Here is a 24,346-nt window from a genome sequence, read left to right as displayed (position 1 = left end):
AACTGTCTTAAATTATTTAGATTAAAGTCAGATTTCTTACTTTAATTTCATAAATAACTCTGACAAGTCAGATTTTTTACTTTAATTTCATAAATAACTCTGACATACAGTAATCTAATCTGAGACGATGATATTTATTTATAGAGGATGATTTTCCTCAATAAAGTCAGGATTTGAAATTTGTATTTTTATTTTACACAATATTCTGATATTGAAATTTTTATTTTTATTTTACACAATATTCTGATATGATTCACACAGGTCTGATTTGTTTCCCTGTGGAAAAATATATTGTACATTTATTTTCTCAATTTTTAAGACAGTTTTCTCAAAATATTGAGATGGAAGAGAAGAATCTGAGATTTTTCTTTCTAAAATTACTCACTTTTTTTTCTGAAATTGAATTTCTTTTTGACAAGAATTGTGAATCTGGATCCTGACTAGCCAAGATAGGTCAAAAGTTGAACTTTTCTCTGAATGCTATTCTCTTTCTTAGAAAATATTACTTTCAAACTCAGACTAAAATATAAACATATAACTCTTTTATAGTAAACATTTGAATGCGTTGTGTGAATTCTAGCTTCAGAGTCAGCATTATTGTTTTTACTATTTTTTCTGTGTCCTTACCCTTTTCCTGTGAAGTGTGTTTATGGGAGCTGATTACAAAAAAAAAAACTTCAAATCCTCTGTTCCCCAGTACTTTGGGAGGTTTCAGAGCTAATAAACAAAGTTTTAGTGAGTTGGAGAAAAATATCCCACATACACTCAACAGAAAAACGCTAACACCACTGAGCTGCTGTGACATCTTTGAGTTCAAACATAACATCTTTTAAAGTAACAAATCCCTCTCCCGCTGTAATGAAGATGAAATACTAAGCCTTTATCACAGCGTTAATAAACAGTGACTGTCATGGCGGTGCGTCTCCACACACTGCAGCAGTTATTTACAGTTTCTTAAAGGAATAAGTTCATATAGCGAAGGTTCCTGGCAGCGGATTAACCTCCGTAATTCTCCGACAAAAACTCAGACTGTCAATAAATACACGTCGTATTTCCTAATGAGCTCTGTGGAAAAGGGATATAGATTCTTCAAACGCCACAGATCAGCGAAGGAGGGCAGAAAGAAAAACAAAAAGGCTGAGAAAAAAAAAGAAGAAAAAAAAAACTCCGGCTTTTTATCTTTGACTAAGACACTAAGCAGTAAATAACCTTCACTGAGTGAAGTCCATGCTGCAACAAGGTGAAACTCAAGCTAAAACTCAGTGACATCCTTCTAAAGTAAAGGGTCTAAAGTGGCTCTTAACAGAACAGCTTTGAATTTACTGCCAGACAAAGAAGAAAAAAACTTGAATTTTTAAAAAGCTCTTTTCACCCTACATTATTATTATAACACAAACACCTCACAGCAAAGCCTCTCAAACTAACACAAAACCAAACACCTCATACACTGTGTACCAGTGGTGTCCAAACTCTGGTTCGAGGACTGGAATCGGCACTTGGCGAGATTAAGTAGGAGCTAACTTTTAGGAGTGTTGCTGCTTTGTAGGCACTCCCATTGACACTTAGCCAGGGCCACTTGCGACCTCTGGCCTAAAAACTTTGGCCGTGTAACTTTGAGCTATTTCTAGGTTTACTTTTGATTTATAATCTGTATTATTTTTATAATATTTGAATTTAAATTTTAAGGTAAATAGACAGTAAGTGGGTACTGCAGGTGATTGACAGGCTACAATGTTTTGTTTAAAATAATCTTAAAATTGGAGCTTAAAAACAATGACCAGTAAGAGATTATATCACGACCGTAACGATATCTTCTGTGAACTGTATGTGGGCCCCGACCTACATATTTGCATGAAAACTGTCACTTGTACCACAACCCCCCCATTGCCAGTTATCTATTTACTCCAAATAACATCTACATTCACCAACTGCTTTCTGTAAAAGACCCAAACATATTGAATTAGGCAGTAAGATCTTTCAGAAAATGAGTGCTGAGGTTATAAATTCAATGAGAAAGAGCCTTGTTTTTAAAAACACCGGATGTTAGGAAACATTTCCCAACAGACCACGTCTGGTCTCTGTCCAGGCTTCTTCAAACATAAACATAAAAATTTGTTGCCAGTCTTTCCTCAACTTAAAAAAATTAAATTCAGTGCAAACAACAGAAGAAGAAAAAAAAACCACGATGGCAGCTACAGTAAACAAGCTGACCAGCAGCAGTGAGTTAACTACCAAATCTGACGTAACCCAGCCTTTTCATCACACTCAGACACACGTCCTCGATCAGTCTGATGTCTCTCCGAGGCATATTCCGTCTCCACATGTTGATGTTGGAGGGTGAAATGTCTCCTTCATACATCAGATTGTACAGGTTGGTGGAGGTGGTGAAAATGAGCTGGTTGAGGGCGGCGGGGGAGACAGGCACCCCCAGAAACTCATGTATGGTCTCTGCTGTCTCCTGCGGGAAGTTGACCACGTCCTCAAACCTGACTTGAAGGTAGGACTCCTCAGGAAGGCTCTCACTGACCCTCAGCACTGCTGCGGTGTGAGCTAGCCACAGGTGAGCCAAGATCAGGACAGGGTTCGTCTCTGAACGAGACAGGAGTCTTTGGATGATTTTAAACTCTGGTGCAACACTGGGGCAACCATCCTTGACGGTGTCCTCCTTGAATATCAAGGAAAGGTGCTGAGGGATGTTTTTGAGGGAATAAAGGCTGGGTTTGCTGTTGTAAAGCATGAGATAAATCCACGCACGGGGGTCTCTGACCAGGTAGATGGATCTCAGAGAGGTTCCCACCACCTCCTGAATGAAAGGCAGTTTGATTGCCCAGCTTCCACTTCTCATGCTGAGGACAACTCGTGCGTCAGGATACTGGGCAATGTGGTGTCTCATCTCCCTGACGTACTCTGCGTCTCTGTCCAGGCTAGCTCTGAGTTTGCCCTTCAGCTCAGACGTCTGCTCCCTTCTCCGGGACCTTTTCTTGCGGTCCCTGGAGGTGGTAACTCTCTGGGGCTGTTTAACCCTACTGCTCTCCACCAGCTGAATATTCTGCAAGTGCAGCTTCACGTTGTGCACCAGGGAGTGAAGCCAGCCCTGGATGATCTTAAACCGTCCATTCACGGCGTCCAACCTCGACCACTCACAGGCATCGACAAGGGAGTCAAACTCAAACTCAGTTTCGGGAATGTCTACGTGTTCGGTGGGAACCCTGATGTAAAGAAAATCAGAGTTGTTGTAGAAAAGATGTTTGAGTATTTCTGACCCCGAACCAGGAAGGGTGGTGATGACAACAGTAGGGAGCGGGAGCCGGTGCTGCTCGTACAGTCTGATCTGTTTATTTACTTCACTTCTGGCACCAGCGCCTTTCCATTTCACCCCACAGAGGAGCTGATCGCAGCTGTTGGAGACAAAGAGCAGCTCTGCGATCCACAGGATGAGCACAGAGAGCAGGGCGTAACGCATAAATCTGCTGAAACACACATAAAACTTTCTCTGCATGGTCAGAAAACCAATGGCCACACAGAGAACAACGCCCGCTATCACGTTGACTGCAAATCCAAAGTCAAACAGCTGATTATCAGCGCTGATTTGTTTGGGGATTAACTGGGTCCCGAGGCCAAATCGAGTGATTTGATATCCATCTTCAACTTTACAGTGACCTCCAAATCCTAAATAACTCAACCTGGCCCCAATATCTTTGTAGTTCGTAGCTATAGACACTATCTTCTCTGTGTTGTTAATGATTAAAGACAGTCTCACCCCGTTCTTGCCGTTATCAATAAATTTACAGTTGGACACTTTGACGTACGGCCCATGTAGGACATAGGCTACTCTGCTGACTGTGCCCGTCATGGGAAAAGTGACATTAACATACTGAGTCCACCTCTTTTTAAACTCTGCAGCCTGCTCTGCCTCCTGGATTCTCGTGTCAGGGCTGTGACCCTGCGTGTCGAACCAGAACATTTTATAGTGAGCGTCCCACACGTCCATCATGGCACCGTTAAACCTGTCCATGAATCTAAAGGGGACATATTTAAAGTCAATGTCCAGATTGTGGAAAAATGTGCTGAAGTATTTCAGGGGAGACTGTTCTGACTTCTCTACGTGATCGACTACAAGTAAAGTCTGTGAGTTGAGCAGCACCAGCGCCCGGAACACACTCTTTAGTCTCATAGCAGGGGAGTAAGCTGACACAGCCTCCCCACTCACAAACATGGTGTCTCTGTGTGAGGAGGCGACAATCACCTCCCCTCGAGCATCACCTACACCTTCGTCAGTCCACCTCAGCCACTTCCCACACTCCCCTAACTGACCCTCCCAGGGATTGTTACACTGACTGGTAGGAGACGGGCTGAACACCAAAACATTGTTAAGATAACTGTACTTTGGCCCGTAAAGAGCTTCAGACACAAAGACCTGACCATTCGGGGCAAACGTAAAGGAGTTTTGGTCTGGGTGCTCGTGGCCAGGGTTAAAACTGTTCCAGCCGTCCACCCAGGAGTAAGGCTTGTCATGGACTATATCATAAACAGCACGGCCACCCAGCCTGCTGGACTTAAAGGAGACAAAAGTATTACCCTGGCCGTTGGGAAGTCCTGCCCCATACGTTACCACGCCCCAGTTAGAGAAAATGTGCATCCTCGCCCTGCCAAAATCATGTGGAGGCTGCGGTGTGAGGTGAGGGTTGAACCAGATGTATTCTGTGTGAAGTGTGGCCCAGCGCTGGGCTGACGACTGCCCCATGGGACCATCCTTGGGTCGGTGTTTCCTAATCTGCTGAGCCAGCCAGTTTCCGGTCCCGTTCCTGATGACAAATGTGTCGAGGAAGACCAGCTGACTCTCCGGACCATAGAACCAGTTGTAGTTGGAGTCTGCGATGCCAACTGTTCTCTGGAAGCCTGGCAGCAGCGTGGCGTAGTAAAACCAGAAGTGTCCCTGCAGCCAGTTGTTCTGCGTGTTGTCAATGCTAAAGTGGCGCTGCGCTAAGAAGACGTACTGCGTGATGGACTTAGCTGTGTAGCTCCCGTATGCTACTCCTTCATCCAGGGAGCCATCGACTATGTGATTTAGGAGAAACATGGTTTTCTCCATGTAGTTCACCGCCACTTGTTTCCACAGCATGGACTCTGGGTCGTCATGCGAGCCGACTACTATCGCACCGGTGAGAATGGCTAGTATGTTTGTGGTCTGGTGATTCTGGAGGTACTGTTTACCCCAGCCTCTGTACTTTGACAGCTCATAAAGTTCCACTGTCTCCGAGCGTATTTTCTTAAGGTAGAAACTCCGTCTGCGCTCATCCAGCTGGGAATAAATGAAGTCATAGGCAGTGGCAAACCCTGTGAGAGAGTGTGCCATGGGTACCTCGTCGTTGGGCGCACTGGTCACCTTCCAGTCGGGATAGTCTGCCATCCTGTCCATAAATCTGATAAGAAACTGCAGAGCAGCCGAGTCCTCGGGGCACAGCAGGCAGTAGAGGGCCAGCGGAGGCAGATTGTTCCCATAAATCTCGTTCCATTTGCTTGTAAACTCCTCATGTTTCACGGGTGGTATGTAAAAGGGAACATTAGCCAGCATGGTGAGCACGGCCGCCCTGATGACTTTAAATATGTGACTGTGGGTGGTGGTGGATCGCTGCCTCAAGTGTGGCACGTCTGCCTGGTTAAAGTACAGGTTTGGGTGCGAGTCGACGACAGAGTGGAGTTTCCACTGCTCCGACGCTCGGTCTTGTGTCAGCGTGACCTGCAGCAGGTCATCAGTGAACATGTCTCTGTCTGTGGTGTTGAACACCCCAGAGAAGGCAGATGCCACTGCCAAGAGAGGTAGTAAAAAAACTGCATGTAGTACCCAATTAAATGCCATTTTGAATTGCATATGGGACCATATTGGTGTATGGAATCTGGATTAAAGTTTCTCTGCAGCTGAAAACAAAATCAAAATCAAAAACACGAAAAAAGAGGAAAAAAAACTTTGGCTGGAAAAAAAATCAACACGAAAAAAGAGGAAAAAAAACTTTACCTCGGCATCTTTTTTTTCAATGTATTTTACCTTTAAATTGGTTGAAAGAATCTAAAAATTCCAACTGTGAAATCTGGGTTACAGTCCATAGTTCATAAGTTCATGTTTCCAAAAGTCATTGTCTTGTGCGTCATAGTACATAAACGTTAGGGGAAAAAAACTTTAGTGCAACAGCAACACCATCCGTGTCCACTTGGAACAGTTTATAAAGTCAGAGAAATGACGTTTAATGCATTAAAATGTGCAAGGAGAGAGATGAGCGTCTCACATTCCCCTTCACCTCCTTCTTTTTTCTTTTTTTTTTTTTAGATGTAATCCCAAGACGTCAAACGGAAAAAATTCCACATTTCGTGCCAGTTTTCTTGCGTCCTCGCAGTGAAAAACGTTGGATCCCGGAGCCTGACATGTCAGGAGCCACGGCCAACACCATCACTCGACCTCCACCGCAGAACATGTCCTGACCACCACCGCCGCCGCCGCCGCCGCCGTCAGCCCCAGTCCGTGTCAGGCACAGTCACAGCCGCACCGGGGCTCCGTGCGCAGCCACACCGAGCCGCAGCACCGACATCCAGGGGCGAGATCATGGTCAGCATCGCTGTCTGTCTCCGCTGCAGGGTGTCCACAGCCTCAAACTGCACTCATCCATGTGCACTGTTTTAAATCCTTCAATGTCCCGAGATTCTTTTTTTTATTATTATTATTATTCTTGGACACAAAAGTCTCACAGGAGCGAAGTTGTCGTCACTCCTCAAGAACTCCAACAATGGCACATTTTCCCATTGTCCTCGGGAAACACTGGATCCGACTCCACGCTGAGAGACGCTGCAAATCAAACGGACATAAACACAAATCCCGCTGCGTCTGAGCTGCGGCTGATGTTTCTCTGCGCATCCGCCGCTGCTGCTTTACGCACGGACAAGTCAAGCTCCAGAGCAGCGCGAGGGCTGCTTATAATCTGCGGGACATGTCCAACCCCCACCTCCTGCCGCGTCCTCCTCCTCCTCCTCCTCCTCTTCCTCCTTCTTCTCCTTCTGACTGTTCACTTCTGTCTGATTGTTTTTGTGCTTTGCTTTTCACTGGATGGAAAAACATTTCCTCCGTGCAGACTGTAGAGGGAGCCGTGAGTTCAGAAGCCTCACATCTCATATTAAAGAAAACTGGGAAGGCTGAGGAAATTCACTTCAGGAAAAAAAAAAATGCTGCTTCCAAACAGACTGTTCGAGTCAAAGTCTAAAAACTGCAGATGGAAATTCGTGCTGCTTCCAAAAAGACTGTTCGAGTCAGAGTCACATTAGAGTGAAGTCTAAAAACTGCAGATGGAAATTCGTTTTTACTTTTATTAAAATTCATAAGCTTTAACACATTATCCACTGCTTTTTTTTATCCCATTTAAATAGAAATTAACCAGGTATTTTAAAGTTGCCACAGTTTAGAGTATCCCATTTTAATAGAAATTAACCAGGTTTTGCGGTATTTTAAAGTTGCCACAGTTTAGAGGTTAAATATTTGTCAAAGAGAGAAAACAACATTTGAAATAAACACCAATCAAGAAAATAATATTTGGCCAAAATACACAACAGAAATCTATAAAAATAAAAATATTTGCCTGATCATATAGTATGAGAGATTGGCATTTTCCATGAAAATGAGGAAAAATGAGGAACGAATTTGCCGAAAGGTCACTGAACGATAACCCAGAAATCAATACTGATCATCGTTGCTCTACGTGATAATTTGATTCGATTAGATCCTAACCTGATAATTGAATTAGCGGTGGCGCTCGGCTATGAGTAATGTGCACTGACCTACAGTCTAAAGAGAAATAACCTCCATTTGTTATAATTACACACCTTCGTCTGCTGTAAATGAAGGCGAGAGATGGTGAAATTAAACAAACGTGGTCTGTAGGTCATAGGTCACGGAGCAGAAATATGAACTATTATAAATAGTTCGGCTAAAGATGTGTATAGATTGATTAGATTGATAGATTTTCTTTCTGTTAAAGAGATAGCGAGACAACGGAGAGCTGATGGAGGATTTTTTTTTTTTTTTTTTGTATGAAGCAGAGACAGCAGTTTCCTTCTGTTCCTGGAGTAAATTTGGCAAAAGTACAACCACAGATATCAAAATAGATTGAATTCTGCTTTGCCCACTGCACCAGTTAATCTGCAGACTCTGAGCTTCTTGTTTTGTCGTCCCAAAAAAAAAAAAAAAGAAGAAACTCAGATCTATCTTCCCTGTAGGAAGATCCTCACACTCCGCCTGGTGGATCGCCTGATCACCTCCTTCTGTTATGTTAGCTTTCTCTGACACGTCTCCCCTTAATGATTGATTGTCTTCTTGGTACTCAGGTCACAGGAGTGTTGTGCGAGCACGCTTTACCACAGGGAACACTGTTGCACAATGCTGCTGCTGCTGCTGCTGCTTCTTATCAAGATGACGCTGTACAGTAATCTCTCTCCTCAGGCCACAATGGGCAGAAAATGCCTGCTTCAATTTAACCACTGTTGATAATCTGGAATTTATCTCTTAAAATCCCTTATCATTCACAGGGAAGCATTTAAGGAATTAGGAAGAGGCTTAAAAACCACATTAATGATTGGAGATTTTAAGATGGAAGTGAAGGAGAAACAAAGGAAGGCTGACTTTACTGTCATCAAAACGTGCTAGTCCTAAGTTGCATTTTTTTTTTTTTTGTCGAATATGTAAAACTTTTACTAAAACAAAAAATTAGTGCATTAAATGCAATAATTAGTTACAGAAAAAATAATACATTTAACATTCGCTGTTTTAGTTCCCACTAGGTGGCATTAATGTATCGAGTGTTCATTGTCCAATCAGGAAAAAAAAAAAAAACTAGGGTCAGTCGTGAACAGTTAAGGTTATGATGGCGGCCTGGATGATGGTACGTTAAGGTAGTAGTGAGCGGATCATGAAGAAATCATTTTTAGCTATTGCAAAAAAAAAAAAAAAAAAAAAACCAACCATTTGTCTTTGGTAACTCATTTGGTCCAGCGTCTCTGCTTCTCACATCCAAAATTGCTGCCTAGAACTTATTCACAATGATCGATTTTCAGATCCAGACGTCCACCACTTATTACTATGTCTGTAAACACTCCATCACTGGATTATCTTCATCTTCTATCCCTTAATCCTATTCAGGGTCGTGTAAGGGCGGAGGGAGCTGGAGCCGATCCCGCCGTCATCAGATGAGGGTGGGGTACAGCCTGGAAAGTTCACCAGTTAATCTCAGATTATCTGGGCCGGCTACAGTGTGATATCTGCGTTACCAAATACGACCAAAAATTTAATACAACTCCTGAGGTGTACGTCTGATCCGAGCCACCGTCCTGAACCAGTGTCACTTCATCCATTTTAAACAAATGCACATGGAGAACCGTCCTCTGATACTATTGTTCCTGTGGTGTCGTGCACCAGAGAAGGTGTTAACAGTTAACAGTTAGACACCTGCTCTGACATCATTCCCTTCATTGCTCAGATATCGGGTAACGTAGGAATAATTGTAGCAACGATCGGACTGGGGTTTAATGTCAGCGTCATTGGTCACAGACCTGGTTCTCAGCTTCCCACTGTGATAATGACTCGATGTTGTGTCATTCATTTGCTCACAGTCTGCAGCCTAAGGCCACTGATATAAAGGGCTGATTATTATGACACAGTGCTGTTGTACGGAGTCGTGACATGTTTGCAGGTTGAGCCGAGTTGTTTATTAATAAAGGAGCTCTTTAATATATGTCAATTATTAGAAAGCAAAGTCAACAACCAAGTGTTGTGGTACGTTTGCAAGTGCCAGGCAACACAAGAAAAATCAAAATACCAAAAATTAGCATGAAATTAATTCCATGTTTCAAAAAATATACAAAAAAACTAAGAACGTGTTTATTGGAAACCAGACAAATGAGAGGAAAAACAAAGCTAAAGTTTAAGAACCAGATAAATGCTAGTATAATGTTTGAGCATCGACACATATTAAGAAAAGACTAGCTTCATGTTAGCGATAGAAAAACACAACACCACCTAACTGTTAACACCAAATGGTGCTCGAGGTTAGCCAACGTTATCAGAGATCAAAACGTTGTTTGTGCTACGAACCGGTTTCTAGAACTCTACCAGATCACGGTTCTACCATGGTCCAATCCAAACTTATAAAATCTGGCTATCTGATCCCACTGAGGTTTACTGAAGAACTAAATCCAGGATTTAACCTTGGAAGAACCGATCTCCATCACACCAAACCACATTTCAGAAGCAGAAACATTAAAAATAGGGGACATGACACCGGCCAGGACACGTGGTTACGTGCTGCCCGTCCTCCGTCTCTTGTCAGCTCTGACCAGTCGTGGCTCGTCATGGAGCAGCTCCCTGGACACAGTTTGAACTAGTACAAGGACAACAGTGATATGTGTTGAAAAATGGCAGATTTCTCCTTTATTCGGGTCTCGGAGGAAGACACACGGCCATAAATAGAGCCAAGCGATCGTTCACAGTCAGAGGTACAGTCATCCCAGTGTTTTATAGTCTACTGCAGAAGCTCAACACGAACGAACGAAGTGACCGTCTGTGAGGGAAGGATGTCCCACCCCCCCCCCCCCCCCCCCCCCCCCCCTCTCTCCCCCCCCCCCCCCCCTTCACCAACTGTCTGTTATACAATCAATAGGTGGTTTTTCCTTTGACAAAAACACAGACGGTGTCTGACAGTGAGGTGGTGATATTTGTCGAATTGAATTTTAAACTGCATTTAGTTTCAATAAAGTCTGCGACGGCTCTTTGTTGAGCAGGTAATATCACCTCTTTGTGCCGCCGTCACTGCAGGTCGGCAGCCTGTTCTGAAAAAAAGTTTTCATTTTTAAAACTAAATCTAAGTTTTTTTAAAAAAAGGGCAACATTTATTTCTGTGCAGACTCAGTCTCTCTGGTGAGTGTGAGTGTGTGAGTGTGTACTTCCTATATTTTCACTTCTATTAATTGTCCATCTGTTCAACCTCCGAGTTTCTCAGCAGAGTACTTTTGACTAATTCCATCTCCACTTAGCTGCCTCCACTTATGTCATGTCCTGCCTTCACTGGCAGGACATTTGCTGCTGCGAATGGGCTCCGAGGGAGAGGGGCTGACGGGCCAGTTGCAGTTTTTCACCCAAAAACTAAACGGAGGCTCTTTTAATCGTTACATCTCCACATGTCAGTTCCTCTCCCCACCACCAGAGAGGATCCCTAATTAAAGGAAGTCTCAGCGTGGTAAATGGAAGCCAATGATGTCAGCCACGGTAAACCAACACTCTAATCACTCTCCTCTGAGGCTGACCGAGCCGCGGGTCAGGCAGGAGCGGCTCCTTAAGCCGTCACTTACCCCTGCCGTTTGCTGCACAGGCTGATCTGATCAGAGCGGATAAACAGATTTTCCAAGAACGTGTCAGACCTGGATGCTGGATGCACGGCTGATTGACAGGTGGCAGCTCATGCCTCCGTGTCTGCTGCTGCTGCAGCTTTCCTGCTTTTTCAACCTCTTTGAAGCTTTGGCAAAAAACTGGCATTGCACTGCTTGTTAAGTTAAACAAAAAAAAAACTGTATTGAGAGGAGGTGAGAGGTGTGTGCACTGACAGCCAGTGCCCTTATTAAAAATATGTCACGCTGGGAGCAAAGGAAGGTGCAAAGCAAGCCCTCTTTAAAAGACTCCCACCTTTCTTTCTCTGCCGGTAAAGAATTGCAATTTTTCCAACCCCCCAAGAGTCTCTGAGGTTGCTCAGCATGCCTGGGGTCCTGAAACCAGCTCTCGGGGAAGCAGCACAGAGGGAAAATTGGCTCCGACTGTTCGGATTTCAAAGACGGCTTCCGTCAATCACAGTGGGTCTTTGTCAAAACAAACCATGCGAGCCTCCACGCTCGCTCTCCGTGAGCTTTCACAATCAGTGTGGTCCTTGAAATACAGAACAGCAAACCCTGAATCTACTCCTGTAGCCTGACAACAAGAAGGAAGCTGCTGACCCCGGTGCTGAGAACGTCCAGAGCACAATGCTAACGCTATCATTCATCAATTAAAAAGGGACAAACTCACATTTCTGTGCACAGATGCGTGTGAAGATCTTTTCATGATTAATGTGGCAAACAGAGAGGAATAAATCGATCAGCCCTGGCACAAACTGATGATTTTGTAAATGTATTAGAGCAAGAATCAAGCAGAAAATATACTGGATAAAACAAAACAACAAATAAAATGGGCTCCTGTATGTGTGTGTCAGAGAACGGTACATGAAAATGAGAGGGAAAATTCTGATCATAGAAACATGGATTAAGACCTTGTGATACTCTGTGATTTTGTTAATATACATTTTTTTTAAAAAATACACAAGAACAGTGGATTGGCTGAGTGAAGAAGAAGAAGAAGACAATATGACAAGTAGAAAGTTAAAGACAAAAATGAAGAATATTAAGACAAAAAGAATGAGAAGATTACAAAGATAAAAAAGAGGATAAGAAAGAATAAAAAGAGCAAAACAGAAGAAGACAAGAACATAGATAAAGAGGACAAAGGCAGAAAGGAAGAATAAAATGACAGGAAGTAGAATAATAAGAGCCGAAGAAGAAAAAGTATCAAATCTGTCCATGAAACAGTAGCAGTGGACGGCCCCTGGGCCTACTCTTTGACCACACCCATGGGCCTGGTTAGACCAGGATTTGCACCAGTAAGTTTTTCAACCACTAGGCCACGAGCTAACACCAGTTGTTCATTTCATGCATTTTACAACACACATTTACAGCATCGACCAACAACAGTTTCACAAAGAACTAAAACTGCTGTAAAACACCTAATAATATCCCTGGACAAAACTCCAACCAACCATAAATAACAACAGATATAATAGTAACAAGAATAGGGCTAGCTTCCCCACAGCAGTTAGCATTGACATTAAACCTGGTGAAGAAGGAAAAAAAACAGAACTTACCTGTGAATTGTTGAAGTCCAGAGCTGTTGTTTGTCTTCTTCAAAACTCCAAACTCCCCACACAGTTTTTATTCCAGTCTTTCTTTGTGTTTTTGACACTTTGGGCCTCAGGTTAAGTCCTCCACAAGCCAGTTCTTCTGTTCTGCTCCGGCAGTTTGAAATAAATCCTTTCCATTTTTTAGAACTCAAGCTAAACATGCTAACTGAAGCTAGCTAGCTAGTAAGAAGCTAATATCTTCATCTGAGACACACACACTCTCTGTATTTCCCTCTCTTGGTTTGAACCTGCTACAGCACTTCCTGGATGGCAGCCATTACATCAGAAGAGTGGGCGGAGCTTGCATTACAGATTGACATGTGATTACAGTTTTATGTACAGGCCAAGGCTTCTCTTTTCTGTGTTTTTGACAGACCTTTTTCACAAATATGTTCTTTTATGTTCTGGTCTTTATAATATATTTTAATCAATAAAAAATGGTTTTGGTTTGGTTTCTTTGAGATAGATAGATAGAAAACAGTAAACAAAACAAAATGGCCGCTCCATCAGGGAGCACTAACTAGTAGGGTTGGATGATTAATATTTTGCCTCTTACTGGAGGAATACTGAAACCGGAGTTATTTTCAGTTGCTTCTAAGTTTTAGGATTATTTAAGTCACTAAGAACTGATGGATATAAAGGAGAAATTCTGAGGAAAAGTGTAAAAAAAAAATATGAGTTCTAACAACTTCACACTTGCCTGAGGGCCAAACTTTGCAGCCTAAACAATACAGGGTTCATCAGCGTTCAGCTTTGACACGGAGCTGCGTTTAGGGGCCAGAACTCAGCTTCTGGTCACTGTTAATACAGACTTCCTGTTTGAAGTCAGAGTGTGTGTGTGTGTGTGTGTGTGTGGCCTGATCTGCTCTTTCCTCCGGCCAGGCCTCCGATCTGTGTCTGCCAGGCAGGAAACCACTGGCGCTGTGACAAAATGAGCCAGAGTGAGACCTGAGGAGCAGATGGAAGTGAAAGCAGGTCAATGATTTTCATGTGTTTTTCTCTTTCTTCCATCTGAGGCCGAGTGAGGTTTGAACACATGTGGTAGAATATGGAGTCAAGGTTGTGTTTCACACTGTTTTCCTCTGACAGGGCTCTGTTTGCTGGATTTCTGAAGAGTTTTGGAAACAGCCCCAGGTTTGAAAAGAACCATCAAGTAACCTCTCCAACTTTTTTTTTTTTTACCTCTCCTTCAAAATATGTTTTTGAGAATCCAGAATATATAATGTTTTTTACATTTAAAGGTACAGTGTGACATCTTTAGTCAAATATTCAGAAAATTAAAATATGTGCTGTCTTACTCTTTCTTTAATTTTTATTACTTCGTTAGCAGTTTTTCTTATAACCTCTTACTATATAAATTCATGTTTTCTTTGCCAAATCTTAAGCTTTATCATCAATACATGGACAAAATATAAATATTTGGCTAATTTCTGGCCGCCTTTTAACTGTGTTTGAGTTACATTTTGGGTAATATTTTTTAGCCTTTTTTTTTTGATAACTTTGGTTTTTGGTTCTTTTTCCCAAATTTACAGTTTTGTCTTGTGTCAAACTTGTATTTCCTTTTTTTGGTTAACTTTTTTGCTGTACTTTCTTTGTGGAGAAATGCACCAAAAACTAGGGCGTTGTGTGTGTAGAGGGATTGATTCCCGAAGTCAGATGTTGTTGTCGGACCGACAGTCAAATGAACAATTACGTGTGACAAACAAAGGGATCATTTGTAAACACATTTTCCCCCGAGAGGCCACCATTCAGAATTTCTCCTCCGTTACAGGAACACAAACGAATCAATGACACGTTTCGGCGTGAACTGCAGATGAACCTGCTCTCCTCCTGTTAATGGATTTTAATTAGGAACACAGAGTCTCACTGATTCTCTTTATGTGCACGCCTCAGATGGAGCAGACCAGGAACAGGTACAGACCCCGGTGGACCGGCGTCCACACTCTGCTGCCAGAACAACTGCATGATGGGAAGCAGGCATCCTTTTCTCTGCACTGCGTCACATCTTTAAGTCCCAGCGTCCCACTGGGCGACGCTGCTGCTGTGAGTGACACTGGAAATCCAACTCCAACACAAGTGGATCAGCTGTGGACTGTATACGCACAACGACCAAATGATATCATTTAAAATCAAAAGTCAGGAAACTGAAATAGAACCAACTGTAGTCACACAACACAGCTCTACTCACAGTAATAAGTGAAAGGAGAAAGAAAAAGAAAATTAACCGCAGGGTCACATTCCAATTTTTATTTCTTAAATACCTGACTGTTAACAATTGTTGCACTGTTGACTCTAGGTATTTTTGGTTTAACTGAAAATCAGTCACACTAACAGAAAATATTCTTTTTTTTTTGGTATTTTCTCATTATCTTCATAGACAAAGGTGATGGTGATGTGTTATCTTAATTAAATGAAATGAAATGAAATATTAAGAACTATTGTACTCCCCAGCAGATGGCGCTCTAGCTGACCCATATAACCTATGCTATGGGTTTTTGGTTCGTTACAGTAGTCGTTGGTCTCCATTGTCTGATTCTAACCTTCATGATGAACTGTGTGTTTTTACCAGGAAACTGATCTGGACTGCAGGCCGGCCGGTCAGGAACTTTACCAAACCTGAGGCCGAAGCCTCAACAAACGGGTGTTGGTATTTGGTATTTTCAGTCTGACGTACATTGTTCTAACAAAATGTTTTCCCAACAGTGTGCGCAAATAACACCACATTTATCGTCCGTGTATTAGATCAACGAGAGTGCGCGCCCATGTGTTAAAGTGCGTTTAAAGTTTTTATCAGATTTATTTCACTGGTTAATCACGGCAGCGTGAGTTTTGACAGCCTTATTTTTAACCTAAATATTCAGCCGCTTCCGGAGGTGCACCAACTTTTCTGTTTGTGAGATTTCCCTGAGAGGCACATTTGAATAATTTGAATTATGTGCATCGACACCCTCTCGGACTCTTTGATGTGTTTGCTGTTCAAAGCTCTGCAGAGCGGTGGATTAAACTCCAGACTCTGAAAAATACACTCAGAATGAGAGGAGCTTCTGGAGTCAGTGGAGCTGTAATTCTTCTCTGGCAGTAAATGATCCATCAGTCACAGTGTGATGTTTCATTTTAGGGAATAAAAAAAAAAATCACATGCCACTCTTTGGGATTGGAGTTCATTTTAAGAGCTGTTTGTTTGCTGCTTTAGAAGGTAAACGTCTTGTGATACACAAACCAATATCAGTGCTGCTGCATCGCCGACAACAGGATCAGCAGGTGATGAGTGTTGACGTCCGAGAGCCTCTATTGGCTGCTGCCTGTTCACTTCCTGCTCTCTTTAAAGGCTTTCACTCAACACCATCATATCTCTCTCTCTCTCTCTCTCTCTGTCTCTCTGTCTCTCTGTCACCTCTCGTGGCGGGGCCATGGTATTAAAATTCAAATTATCTTCAGAGAGGCCGAGCGTCAGCCGTGTGAAATATTCATGGAGACATTTTTCACAACGTGTTTTGTTCGTCTGAGAGGAATCGAACACCGACGGTGCTGGGTCTTTTTTCATGGGTCTCTGTGGGCAAAGGGCCGACACCAGTGGAGTGTCTGTGTCACAGGGTCACTCACTCACTCATGGTTTCATTTATTTATTTCATAAGTAACTCTATCTATCTATCTGTCTACCTATCATTTAAATCACCAAAAAGTCTGAGTTCTCTGAACTGTTTCCTGTTCCTGCTCCTCTGACTGTTGTCGTGCCTCCTATATAATGAAAAGCATCGTTTATCTACTTGTTGTTTTCCTGTTGTTTTCCCGTTGTTTTCCTGTTGTTTTCTCGTTGTACACTGTGCTTAGATTTTTCATGTACTGACTCTGCAGCAAAACAAAAAACACTGTGCTTAGATTTTTCAACAAAGCATTATGGGGAATAATTACATTTCCCTCCAGCTTCAAATGAGCTGTGAGTAATTAAATCAATGTTCAGGTCGTTAAGGAGGTGATAAAAAAGTGGTTCCTGATGAATTTTTCTGCTTCCAAATATATATATATATATTTATACACATATATTTTTGTTTTGTGGTTTTTGTTAAGAAACAATTTGTAGTATAACAGTAAATTGACGCATTTCTAGTCAGCCCATATCTATGATGAGAATAAAAAAATATACAGTATATTATTGAAAATATATATATTTATTTTGAGTGTGGTTTTTTTGGTAAAGAGAGATTTTTATTTTTATTTTTTGAGACAAAAGAAATGGCTGAGGAAATACCAAAATTGTTTTTTTTTTACAGGGTCTGGTTTTGGACACAGCGTGGAGAGAGTATTTTTTAAAGGAGTGAGTATCTCCCTACCTGCAAATGCAAATATCCAGTACTGCAGGTTCATCCTGCATCAAGTCAGTGTAATAAATTATGGGAGATTTATGGTTTCCCATTAATATTGTTTGTGCCGTTCAGGATGAAAACACGTTCTTCAGCCAGAAACTGAAACTGAAAAGTTTCAAAAAACTTCTATTGTTAAAAGTGAATAAAAAAAAAAAACGTAATTTCCAGCTTTTCTGTGCGGTTCAGATCTGATCTGTTAATAGCAGCATTCGTTATGCACTTAACCATATCTCATGGCACTTTAACAAAGCCTTCAGAGTTTCTCTCTCTGTTTCTTTCTTTCCTATTCTTTCTCAACAACGCTCCCTCATCCACTGGGTGACACGTCTTTTCTTCTTCTGTCAGCTTTAGTACGGCTCCATTGTACCAAACATCTACGTCTATCCACACTTTCACTTTTTTTTTTAAATAAAAACTAATTTTAAATTTGTCACATCTTGGTTTTTTGTTTTTTTTTTGTATCCCACTGAGCTAACAAGGCCTGGGTCCTATTCAAACAGCCCACTCTGCTACAGTTAGCTTAATGGCAGCCCCTGCTTATTAGTATCACTTATCATTTTCATGCAAATGTGGCAGCAGCTTTTTAAACACACCCTGTCAGAAACATTTGAATGTGCGATAATGGCTCCGTGGTTCACACGCGCAGCCGGAGGTGAATGGTTCCAGTCCTCTGAAAGCCCATCATGGCCGCCTGCACTAGACCTGACAAGTGCTGGAAACCACATCATTGGATGCAGGCGTTTTAGATTGACAGCTTCATTCCTGCAGCAGCAGCCCAGGTTAACGTCATTCTGCGTGTCACACTGATCGACCGGCCAACAAACAAGACGTACGGAGGAACGAGTGCAGTTTGGGAAAATGGAGCCACGTTCTTAGACACAATCACACAATGAAAACCTTTTTTTAAAAAAAATATGATAAATGTATTGTGTATGAGTTGATTTTTGCAGGTTTATTAACAGTAATAATAATAATTGAGTCAAGTATTCGGCTGAAAAAACATGGTGCAGTTTGGGAAAATGGAGCTACGTTCTTTAGAATGAAAAAATCGCTGCAATCCACACAAGCTGCCACAGGAGGCACTATTGGGGACATATGGTCCCTCTGGGAATCAAAACTCACAACTCTCTGCTCTCCAAGGCAGCCATGCTAACCGCTCCACTATAGAGCCACTGAAATTTCAGTGAGTCTTGGCTACTGACATTGGCTGCCACTGGAGGCGCCATTTAGTATGTGGTTGCAACTTATAGGCTTATTGGGTTGCTAGAAATTTGTCAAAATGGGGTCACGATCCAAAAACAGTACATCTTACAGCCGCCTTCACTTCACCAGGTAAAAACAGCTACCGTTTCTAACTTAATTGAACTCCTGTGAGTGCAGCGGTTTCGTCGGTGATTTATCTCTCTACTTGTGTCTATTTTACTAATAATTCCGTTTTACATTCAGCTGAAGTAGGAAGTAGAAAAAAAAAATCCCAGAGTTTCTCTGTGGTTAGTTATGTGGAGTTTACGACTGATATTTCAGTGGAAACCGGCAGAACGGATAACAGCCAGGTCGTTAAAATTCCAGCTGTACCAGTGGGACTTGAACACCTGACCCCAGTCTTATTATCATTCCTGGCTACAGCCTTGTGTATCTTTTAAGATAAAGTAGAATGATACATAAAAGTGAGTGAAAGGTTTTGGCAGAAAAGAAGAGCAAATAGTTTAAAATATGGAAATATTTACGGAACGCTGACATTTCCATGAACTTCCTGATGTTTTCCCACTCACTCTGCTGTAATACAGCTGTCGACGACGGTGACGAACTTCTTTGATTTGTAACCAATTAAATTGACTTGCATGGCTGCACTTTGTCACACGAGGGGTAAAAAAAAAACTCCACGTGTAATTTGATGCTTTAACCTTGACGTCAACACGAAGCAGCTTAGCACGGTGGGGGGGTTACAGGATGTGGCTAATTAATATAAAATCTTGGAATTCCCTGAATAAACTGAGCTCTGGAGCGAAGATTTACTGATGGAATTTAGCTGTTTGTCAGACAACAACACCAAATACCTGGAGGCAGAACGTGGCATTTTAATAAGGAATGTTGACTAATAACCACTGGTCACTAAGGCAGGAAATACAATAATGCTAATGCTCCGTTATTCAGTGGGTGTTATGTTTGCCTGCGCTGTATTGATTCACCTGTTCAACATTTGCTAATTAGAACAGGGGCAGATAATGGGAGGTGTTTTCTCCATAAAATCAAAACAACTGCTTCGACCTGTCCATGAAGTATTTGACTGTAGGTCACATGTGGCACCTGATCTTTACCTACACGTTGGTCATTGGTGGAAATGGAGTCTTCAGACAAATCTAGGAAGTCTTGCACCAAGACTGTTGTAGCTAACATTAGCTCTGGTGTCTATACCAAGACTGTTAATGCTAACATTAGCTCTGTTGTCTATACCAGGGCTGTTTTATCTAACATTAGCTTTGTTGTCTATACCAAGACTGTTGTAGCTATAGCTAATATTAGCTCTGTTGTCTATACCAAGACTGTTGTAGCTAACATTAGCTCTGGTGTCTGTCCATCTAATCTCATCTAATTTAAATGTCACTTATAACTGATGAAACATCCGCTTTGCCTCCTCGTCTTTCCTGCTCACATTTACATGCAGCATCATTTTATAAACATTAGCTCGATGCTAATGCAGCTGTAAGGAGCCCCTGTCTCTGCAGCATAATTAACACCATCAATACTGCCTTAAGAATCGTGCAAACTTGGAGCACAACCCGTATCGATTGCACTTTAACGTCGGGTGATTTGCAGCGCAACCCGTATCGATTGCACTTTAACGTCATTTGGCTCTGCTTCTTCCTCGCGCCACAGTCTGTGTGTGTGTGTGTGTTTGCAGTACAGAACACACCCCGCACATACAGCACGCTCATCTTAGCGCAGCCCATGTGTAGCTTTGTTTATTCATTAGGCCGCTGTGGAGAGTGGAGGTCACAGCATCTGCTTGCTAAGCTTGTCCTTCTGACCTTTTCTACGGCTGATTTGATTCATTGACATCAATTAGTTCAGCTTACACCAGCCTGCAGGGGCAAAACCTACTTAATGCCCTGCGCACTTCAAAAAACGAAATCGACTAAATGCAGCTGATACGGAGGTATAAATATATCAGATTAATTACGACTTCTAGTTAAAGTTCCGAGTGAGAAAGCACATGACATTTTTACATTTTTTTTCTGCAACTCCCCATGCCTGCTTAAATGGCACGAGCTGTATGCATTTGCATGACTAAGCAGCACAGAGCCATTTGTCTTAATCAGGGCTAATATCACCATCAGGGAGACACAGCAGCAGAGCTATCTATCACGTTCCTCCCTGCTTTTCTTCGGGGCAAAAATTACTTTCGATCAATCTCCAGAAGCAGATAAGTCCACTATGGAGACCCGGAGCTTCATCGCTCTCTTCTTCATCAGAGGGTGGGAGGCAAGTGGTGGGGGGCGGGCGAGAGCTCCATCTGGGATTAGCTATTAGCAGGTATAGAGACCACACAGTATGCAGTGAATCAACATGAGTGATGGCTGAGGCTGTTGTTTTCTAAATCATCAGGAAAGTGATTTTTTTTTTTTTTTTGCTCTCATTGTTTATTCTGTAGCCTGCTTTCTTAACCTTCCGCTATTGATTTCAAATACGGCGAGATTACTTATTGATGTTAGCGTCATAAAACATATCACCCAGGAAGGCAGAGGTTACCCGGATCTCTGGACTACATGAACAGCCAGCATTTGTCACATTTTTGAGAGAACTTCTTAGAAGCACACAAAAATACACTTTCATTTTGACCGCAGTATAAAGTTCATGAAAACTTGACATTTAGGACCCTGAGGATCTGTAAATGTCATTGTGTTTTAAACACGGTGGACTTTGAGAAATATCAAACTACAACAAGGAGCCACAGATATTTCTAGGTTTTTTTCAACCTCCGTGACAACGTTCCTCTATGATATCTGGTCCGTGGGTCAGATATGGCTCGCTCGGTGTTCTAATTTTGCACTGGTTTTAGGTATGGTGAGGACTGATGTCAATCAACTGTAATTTCTGTTGATGCCACAAAGACATCAAATGTGCCAAATTATCTAAGGTTTCTTTAGCAACATATCAACGACTAAGTCTGGAATCGATCCCCCAACCCTCTGCTGTAAGGCAGTTGTACACTGTGTCTACTAAGACTTCCCTCCTCTTTTCCCTCCTCTGTTATTCTGCAGATAAGCTGCTGAAAGCCATGTCTAGGAAAACATCTATATTTCGGAGCTGTTCAAATTTCCCCCTGTAATCACAGCGCCTCCGTTTGGCTGTGAACCTAATAGATCCTCTGAAGCAATTCATTTGGAAGTAATTTGAAAACTTCTGTGGTGTCACTGGGTTTTTTCAATATTTAAATGCAGCTTGGCGTTAATTTAAAACCACAGGCGAGATCGTGAGTGACAGTCCTTTATAAAAGGCATTAAAAATGCTTTCATTACAGGAGGACGGGAACTGCGCTGTCAAAGCACGAGGGCCTCGGACGACATGATGGATTGATGCTGTTTATGGTCTCGTAAATGTATGTTTTCCCTCCGAAGCCACGCACGAGAAGCAGCGAACACATTTGCCCCATCAGTGGGCGCAGGAGAGCGGACGGCATGTGTCAGAATCACACCGACGCTCCGTCGAAATAAAAAGTGGAAGTGGTTGGTTTGAACCTCGTAGATGAGTCAAAAAGTTACAAAAAAAACGTGTCTGGTTTTACAAATGAAAACACGTTGGGTCAGACCATCTCCATTTTGGTCAAGGTTTATCAATACAGCAAGCATAATTTGATCAACACAAACAACTACATTAAAATGTGAAAAACAAACTATTTTTTTTAACCAATTCTGGATGGAAAGGGCACGAGCTGTATGCATTTGCATGACTAAGCAGCACAGAGCCATTTGTCTTAATCAGGGCTAATATCACCATCAGGGAGACACAGCAGCAGAGCTATCTATCACGTTCCTCCCTGCTTTTCTTCGGGGCAAAAATTACTTTCGATCAATCTCCAGAAGCAGATAAGTCCACTATGGAGACCCGGAGCTTCATCGCTCTCTTCTTCATCAGAGGGTGGGAGGCAAGTGGTGGGGGGCGGGCGAGAGCTCCATCTGGGATTAGCTATTAGCAGGTATAGAGACCACACAGTATGCAGTGAATCAACATGAGTGATGGCTGAGGCTGTTGTTTTCTAAATCATCAGGAAAGTTTTTTTTTTTTTTTTTTTTGCTCTCATTGTTTATTCTGTAGCCTGCTTTCTTAACCTTCCGCTATTGATTTCAAATACGGCGAGATTACTTATTGATGTTAGCGTCATAAAACATATCACCCAGGAAGGCAGAGGTTACCCGGATCTCTGGACTACATGAACAGCCAGCATTTGTCACATTTTTGAGAGAACTTCTTAGAAGCACACAAAAATACACTTTCATTTTGACCGCAGTATAAAGTTCATGAAAACTTGACATTTAGGACCCTGAGGATCTGTAAATGTCATTGTGTTTTAAACACGGTGGACTTTGAGAAATATCAAACTACAACAAGGAGCCACAGATATTTCTAGGTTTTTTTAAACCTCCGTGACAACGTTCCTCTATGATATCTGGTCCGTGGGTCAGATATGGCTCGCTCGGTGTTCTAATTTTGCACTGGTTTTAGGTATGGTGAGGACTGATGTCAATCAACTGTAATTTCTGTTGATGCCACAAAGACGTCAAATGTGCCAAATTATCTTTGAAGGTTTCTTTAGCAACATATCAACGACCAAGTCTGGAATCGATCCCCCAACCCTCTGCTGTAAGGCAGTTGTACACTGTGTCTACTAAGACTTCCCTCCTCTTTTCTCTCCTCTGTTATTCTGCAGATAAGCTGCTGAAAGCCATGTCTAGGAAAACATCTATATTTCGGAGCTGTTCAAATTTCCCCCTGTAATCACAGCGCCTCCGTTTGGCTGTGAACCTAATAGATCCTCTGAAGCAATTCATTTGGAAGTAATTTGAAAACTTCTGTGGTGTCACTGGGTTTTTTCAATATTTAAATGCAGCTTGGCGTTAATTTAAAACCACAGGCGAGATCGTGAGTGACAGTCCTTTATAAAAGGCATTAAAAATGCTTTCATTACAGGAGGACGGGAACTGCGCTGTCAAAGCACGAGGGCCTCGGACGACATGATGGATTGATGCTGTTTATGGTCTCGTAAATGTATGTTTTCCCTCCGAAGCCACGCACGAGAAGCAGCGAACACATTTGCCCCATCAGTGGGCGCAGGAGAGCGGACGGCATGTGTCAGAATCACGCCGACGCTCCGTCGAAATAAAAAGTGGAAGTGGTTGGTTTGAACCTCGTAGATGAGTCAAAAAGTTACAAAAAAAACGTGTCTGGTTTTACAAATGAAAACACGTTGGGTCAGACCATCTCCATTTTGGTCAAGGTTTATCAATACAGCAAGCATAATTTGATCAACACAAACAACTACATTAAAATGTGAAAAACAAACTATTTTTTTTAACCAATTCTGGATGGAAAGACAGTATATTTAGAGCAGTGGTTTCCAATCACCAAAAGAAAAAAGCCACAAAAAGTATATGTAATGATTTTCCAGTTTCAATCTACTCACAATTCACTTATTCAGTGTGAAGTGTTTAGTTGAACGCGGCGCTGATGGTCTCACAGGGATTGAAGAAAGAGACAAACCAAGAACTTCTTCAACAGCTCAGAGGCTGGTCACAGGCTGGTTTACACTGTAGTTTTCTGCTTTGATTACACACATTTTACTTCACTACTCTAGTACACCGATGGAACCTACCCTACATCAGTAGAGTAAGTATTTTACTCTCTTAAAAAAGTAAAGAATTATCTCGTAAAAACTCTGTCACAGGTAAAAATACCTTTTGCCTTGTCTTA

The 24,346-nt window shown here is 42.1% G+C and overlaps 1 protein-coding gene and 1 long non-coding RNA gene across 2 annotated transcripts; one reads left to right on the top strand and one right to left on the bottom strand.

Moving 5' to 3' along the window:
• Positions 1-213: 213 nt before the first annotated feature.
• Positions 214-5,964, bottom strand: dselb (dermatan sulfate epimerase like b). Its single transcript, XM_008308172.3, has one exon. It carries the CDS (start codon positions 5,870-5,872, stop codon positions 2,225-2,227), a length of 3,648 nt encoding a protein of 1,215 aa, XP_008306394.1. The 5' UTR covers positions 5,873-5,964; the 3' UTR covers positions 214-2,224.
• Positions 5,965-13,792: 7,828 nt separating this feature from the next.
• Positions 13,793-15,239, top strand: LOC112486840 (uncharacterized). Its single transcript, XR_003049385.1, has 3 exons — positions 13,793-13,988; positions 14,103-14,166; positions 14,907-15,239. It is a non-coding gene; the product is annotated as an uncharacterized LOC112486840 (long non-coding RNA).
• The last annotated feature ends 9,107 nt before the right edge of the window (positions 15,240-24,346 follow it).

The sequence above is a fragment of the Cynoglossus semilaevis genome, chromosome 3 (assembly GCF_000523025.1).
Source record: "Cynoglossus semilaevis isolate Cse_v1.0 chromosome 3, Cse_v1.0, whole genome shotgun sequence".
NCBI lineage: Eukaryota > Metazoa > Chordata > Actinopteri > Pleuronectiformes > Cynoglossidae > Cynoglossus > Cynoglossus semilaevis.
The sequence above is the reverse complement of the archived record's forward strand: the minus strand, read 5'-3'. Positions and strand labels throughout refer to the sequence as shown.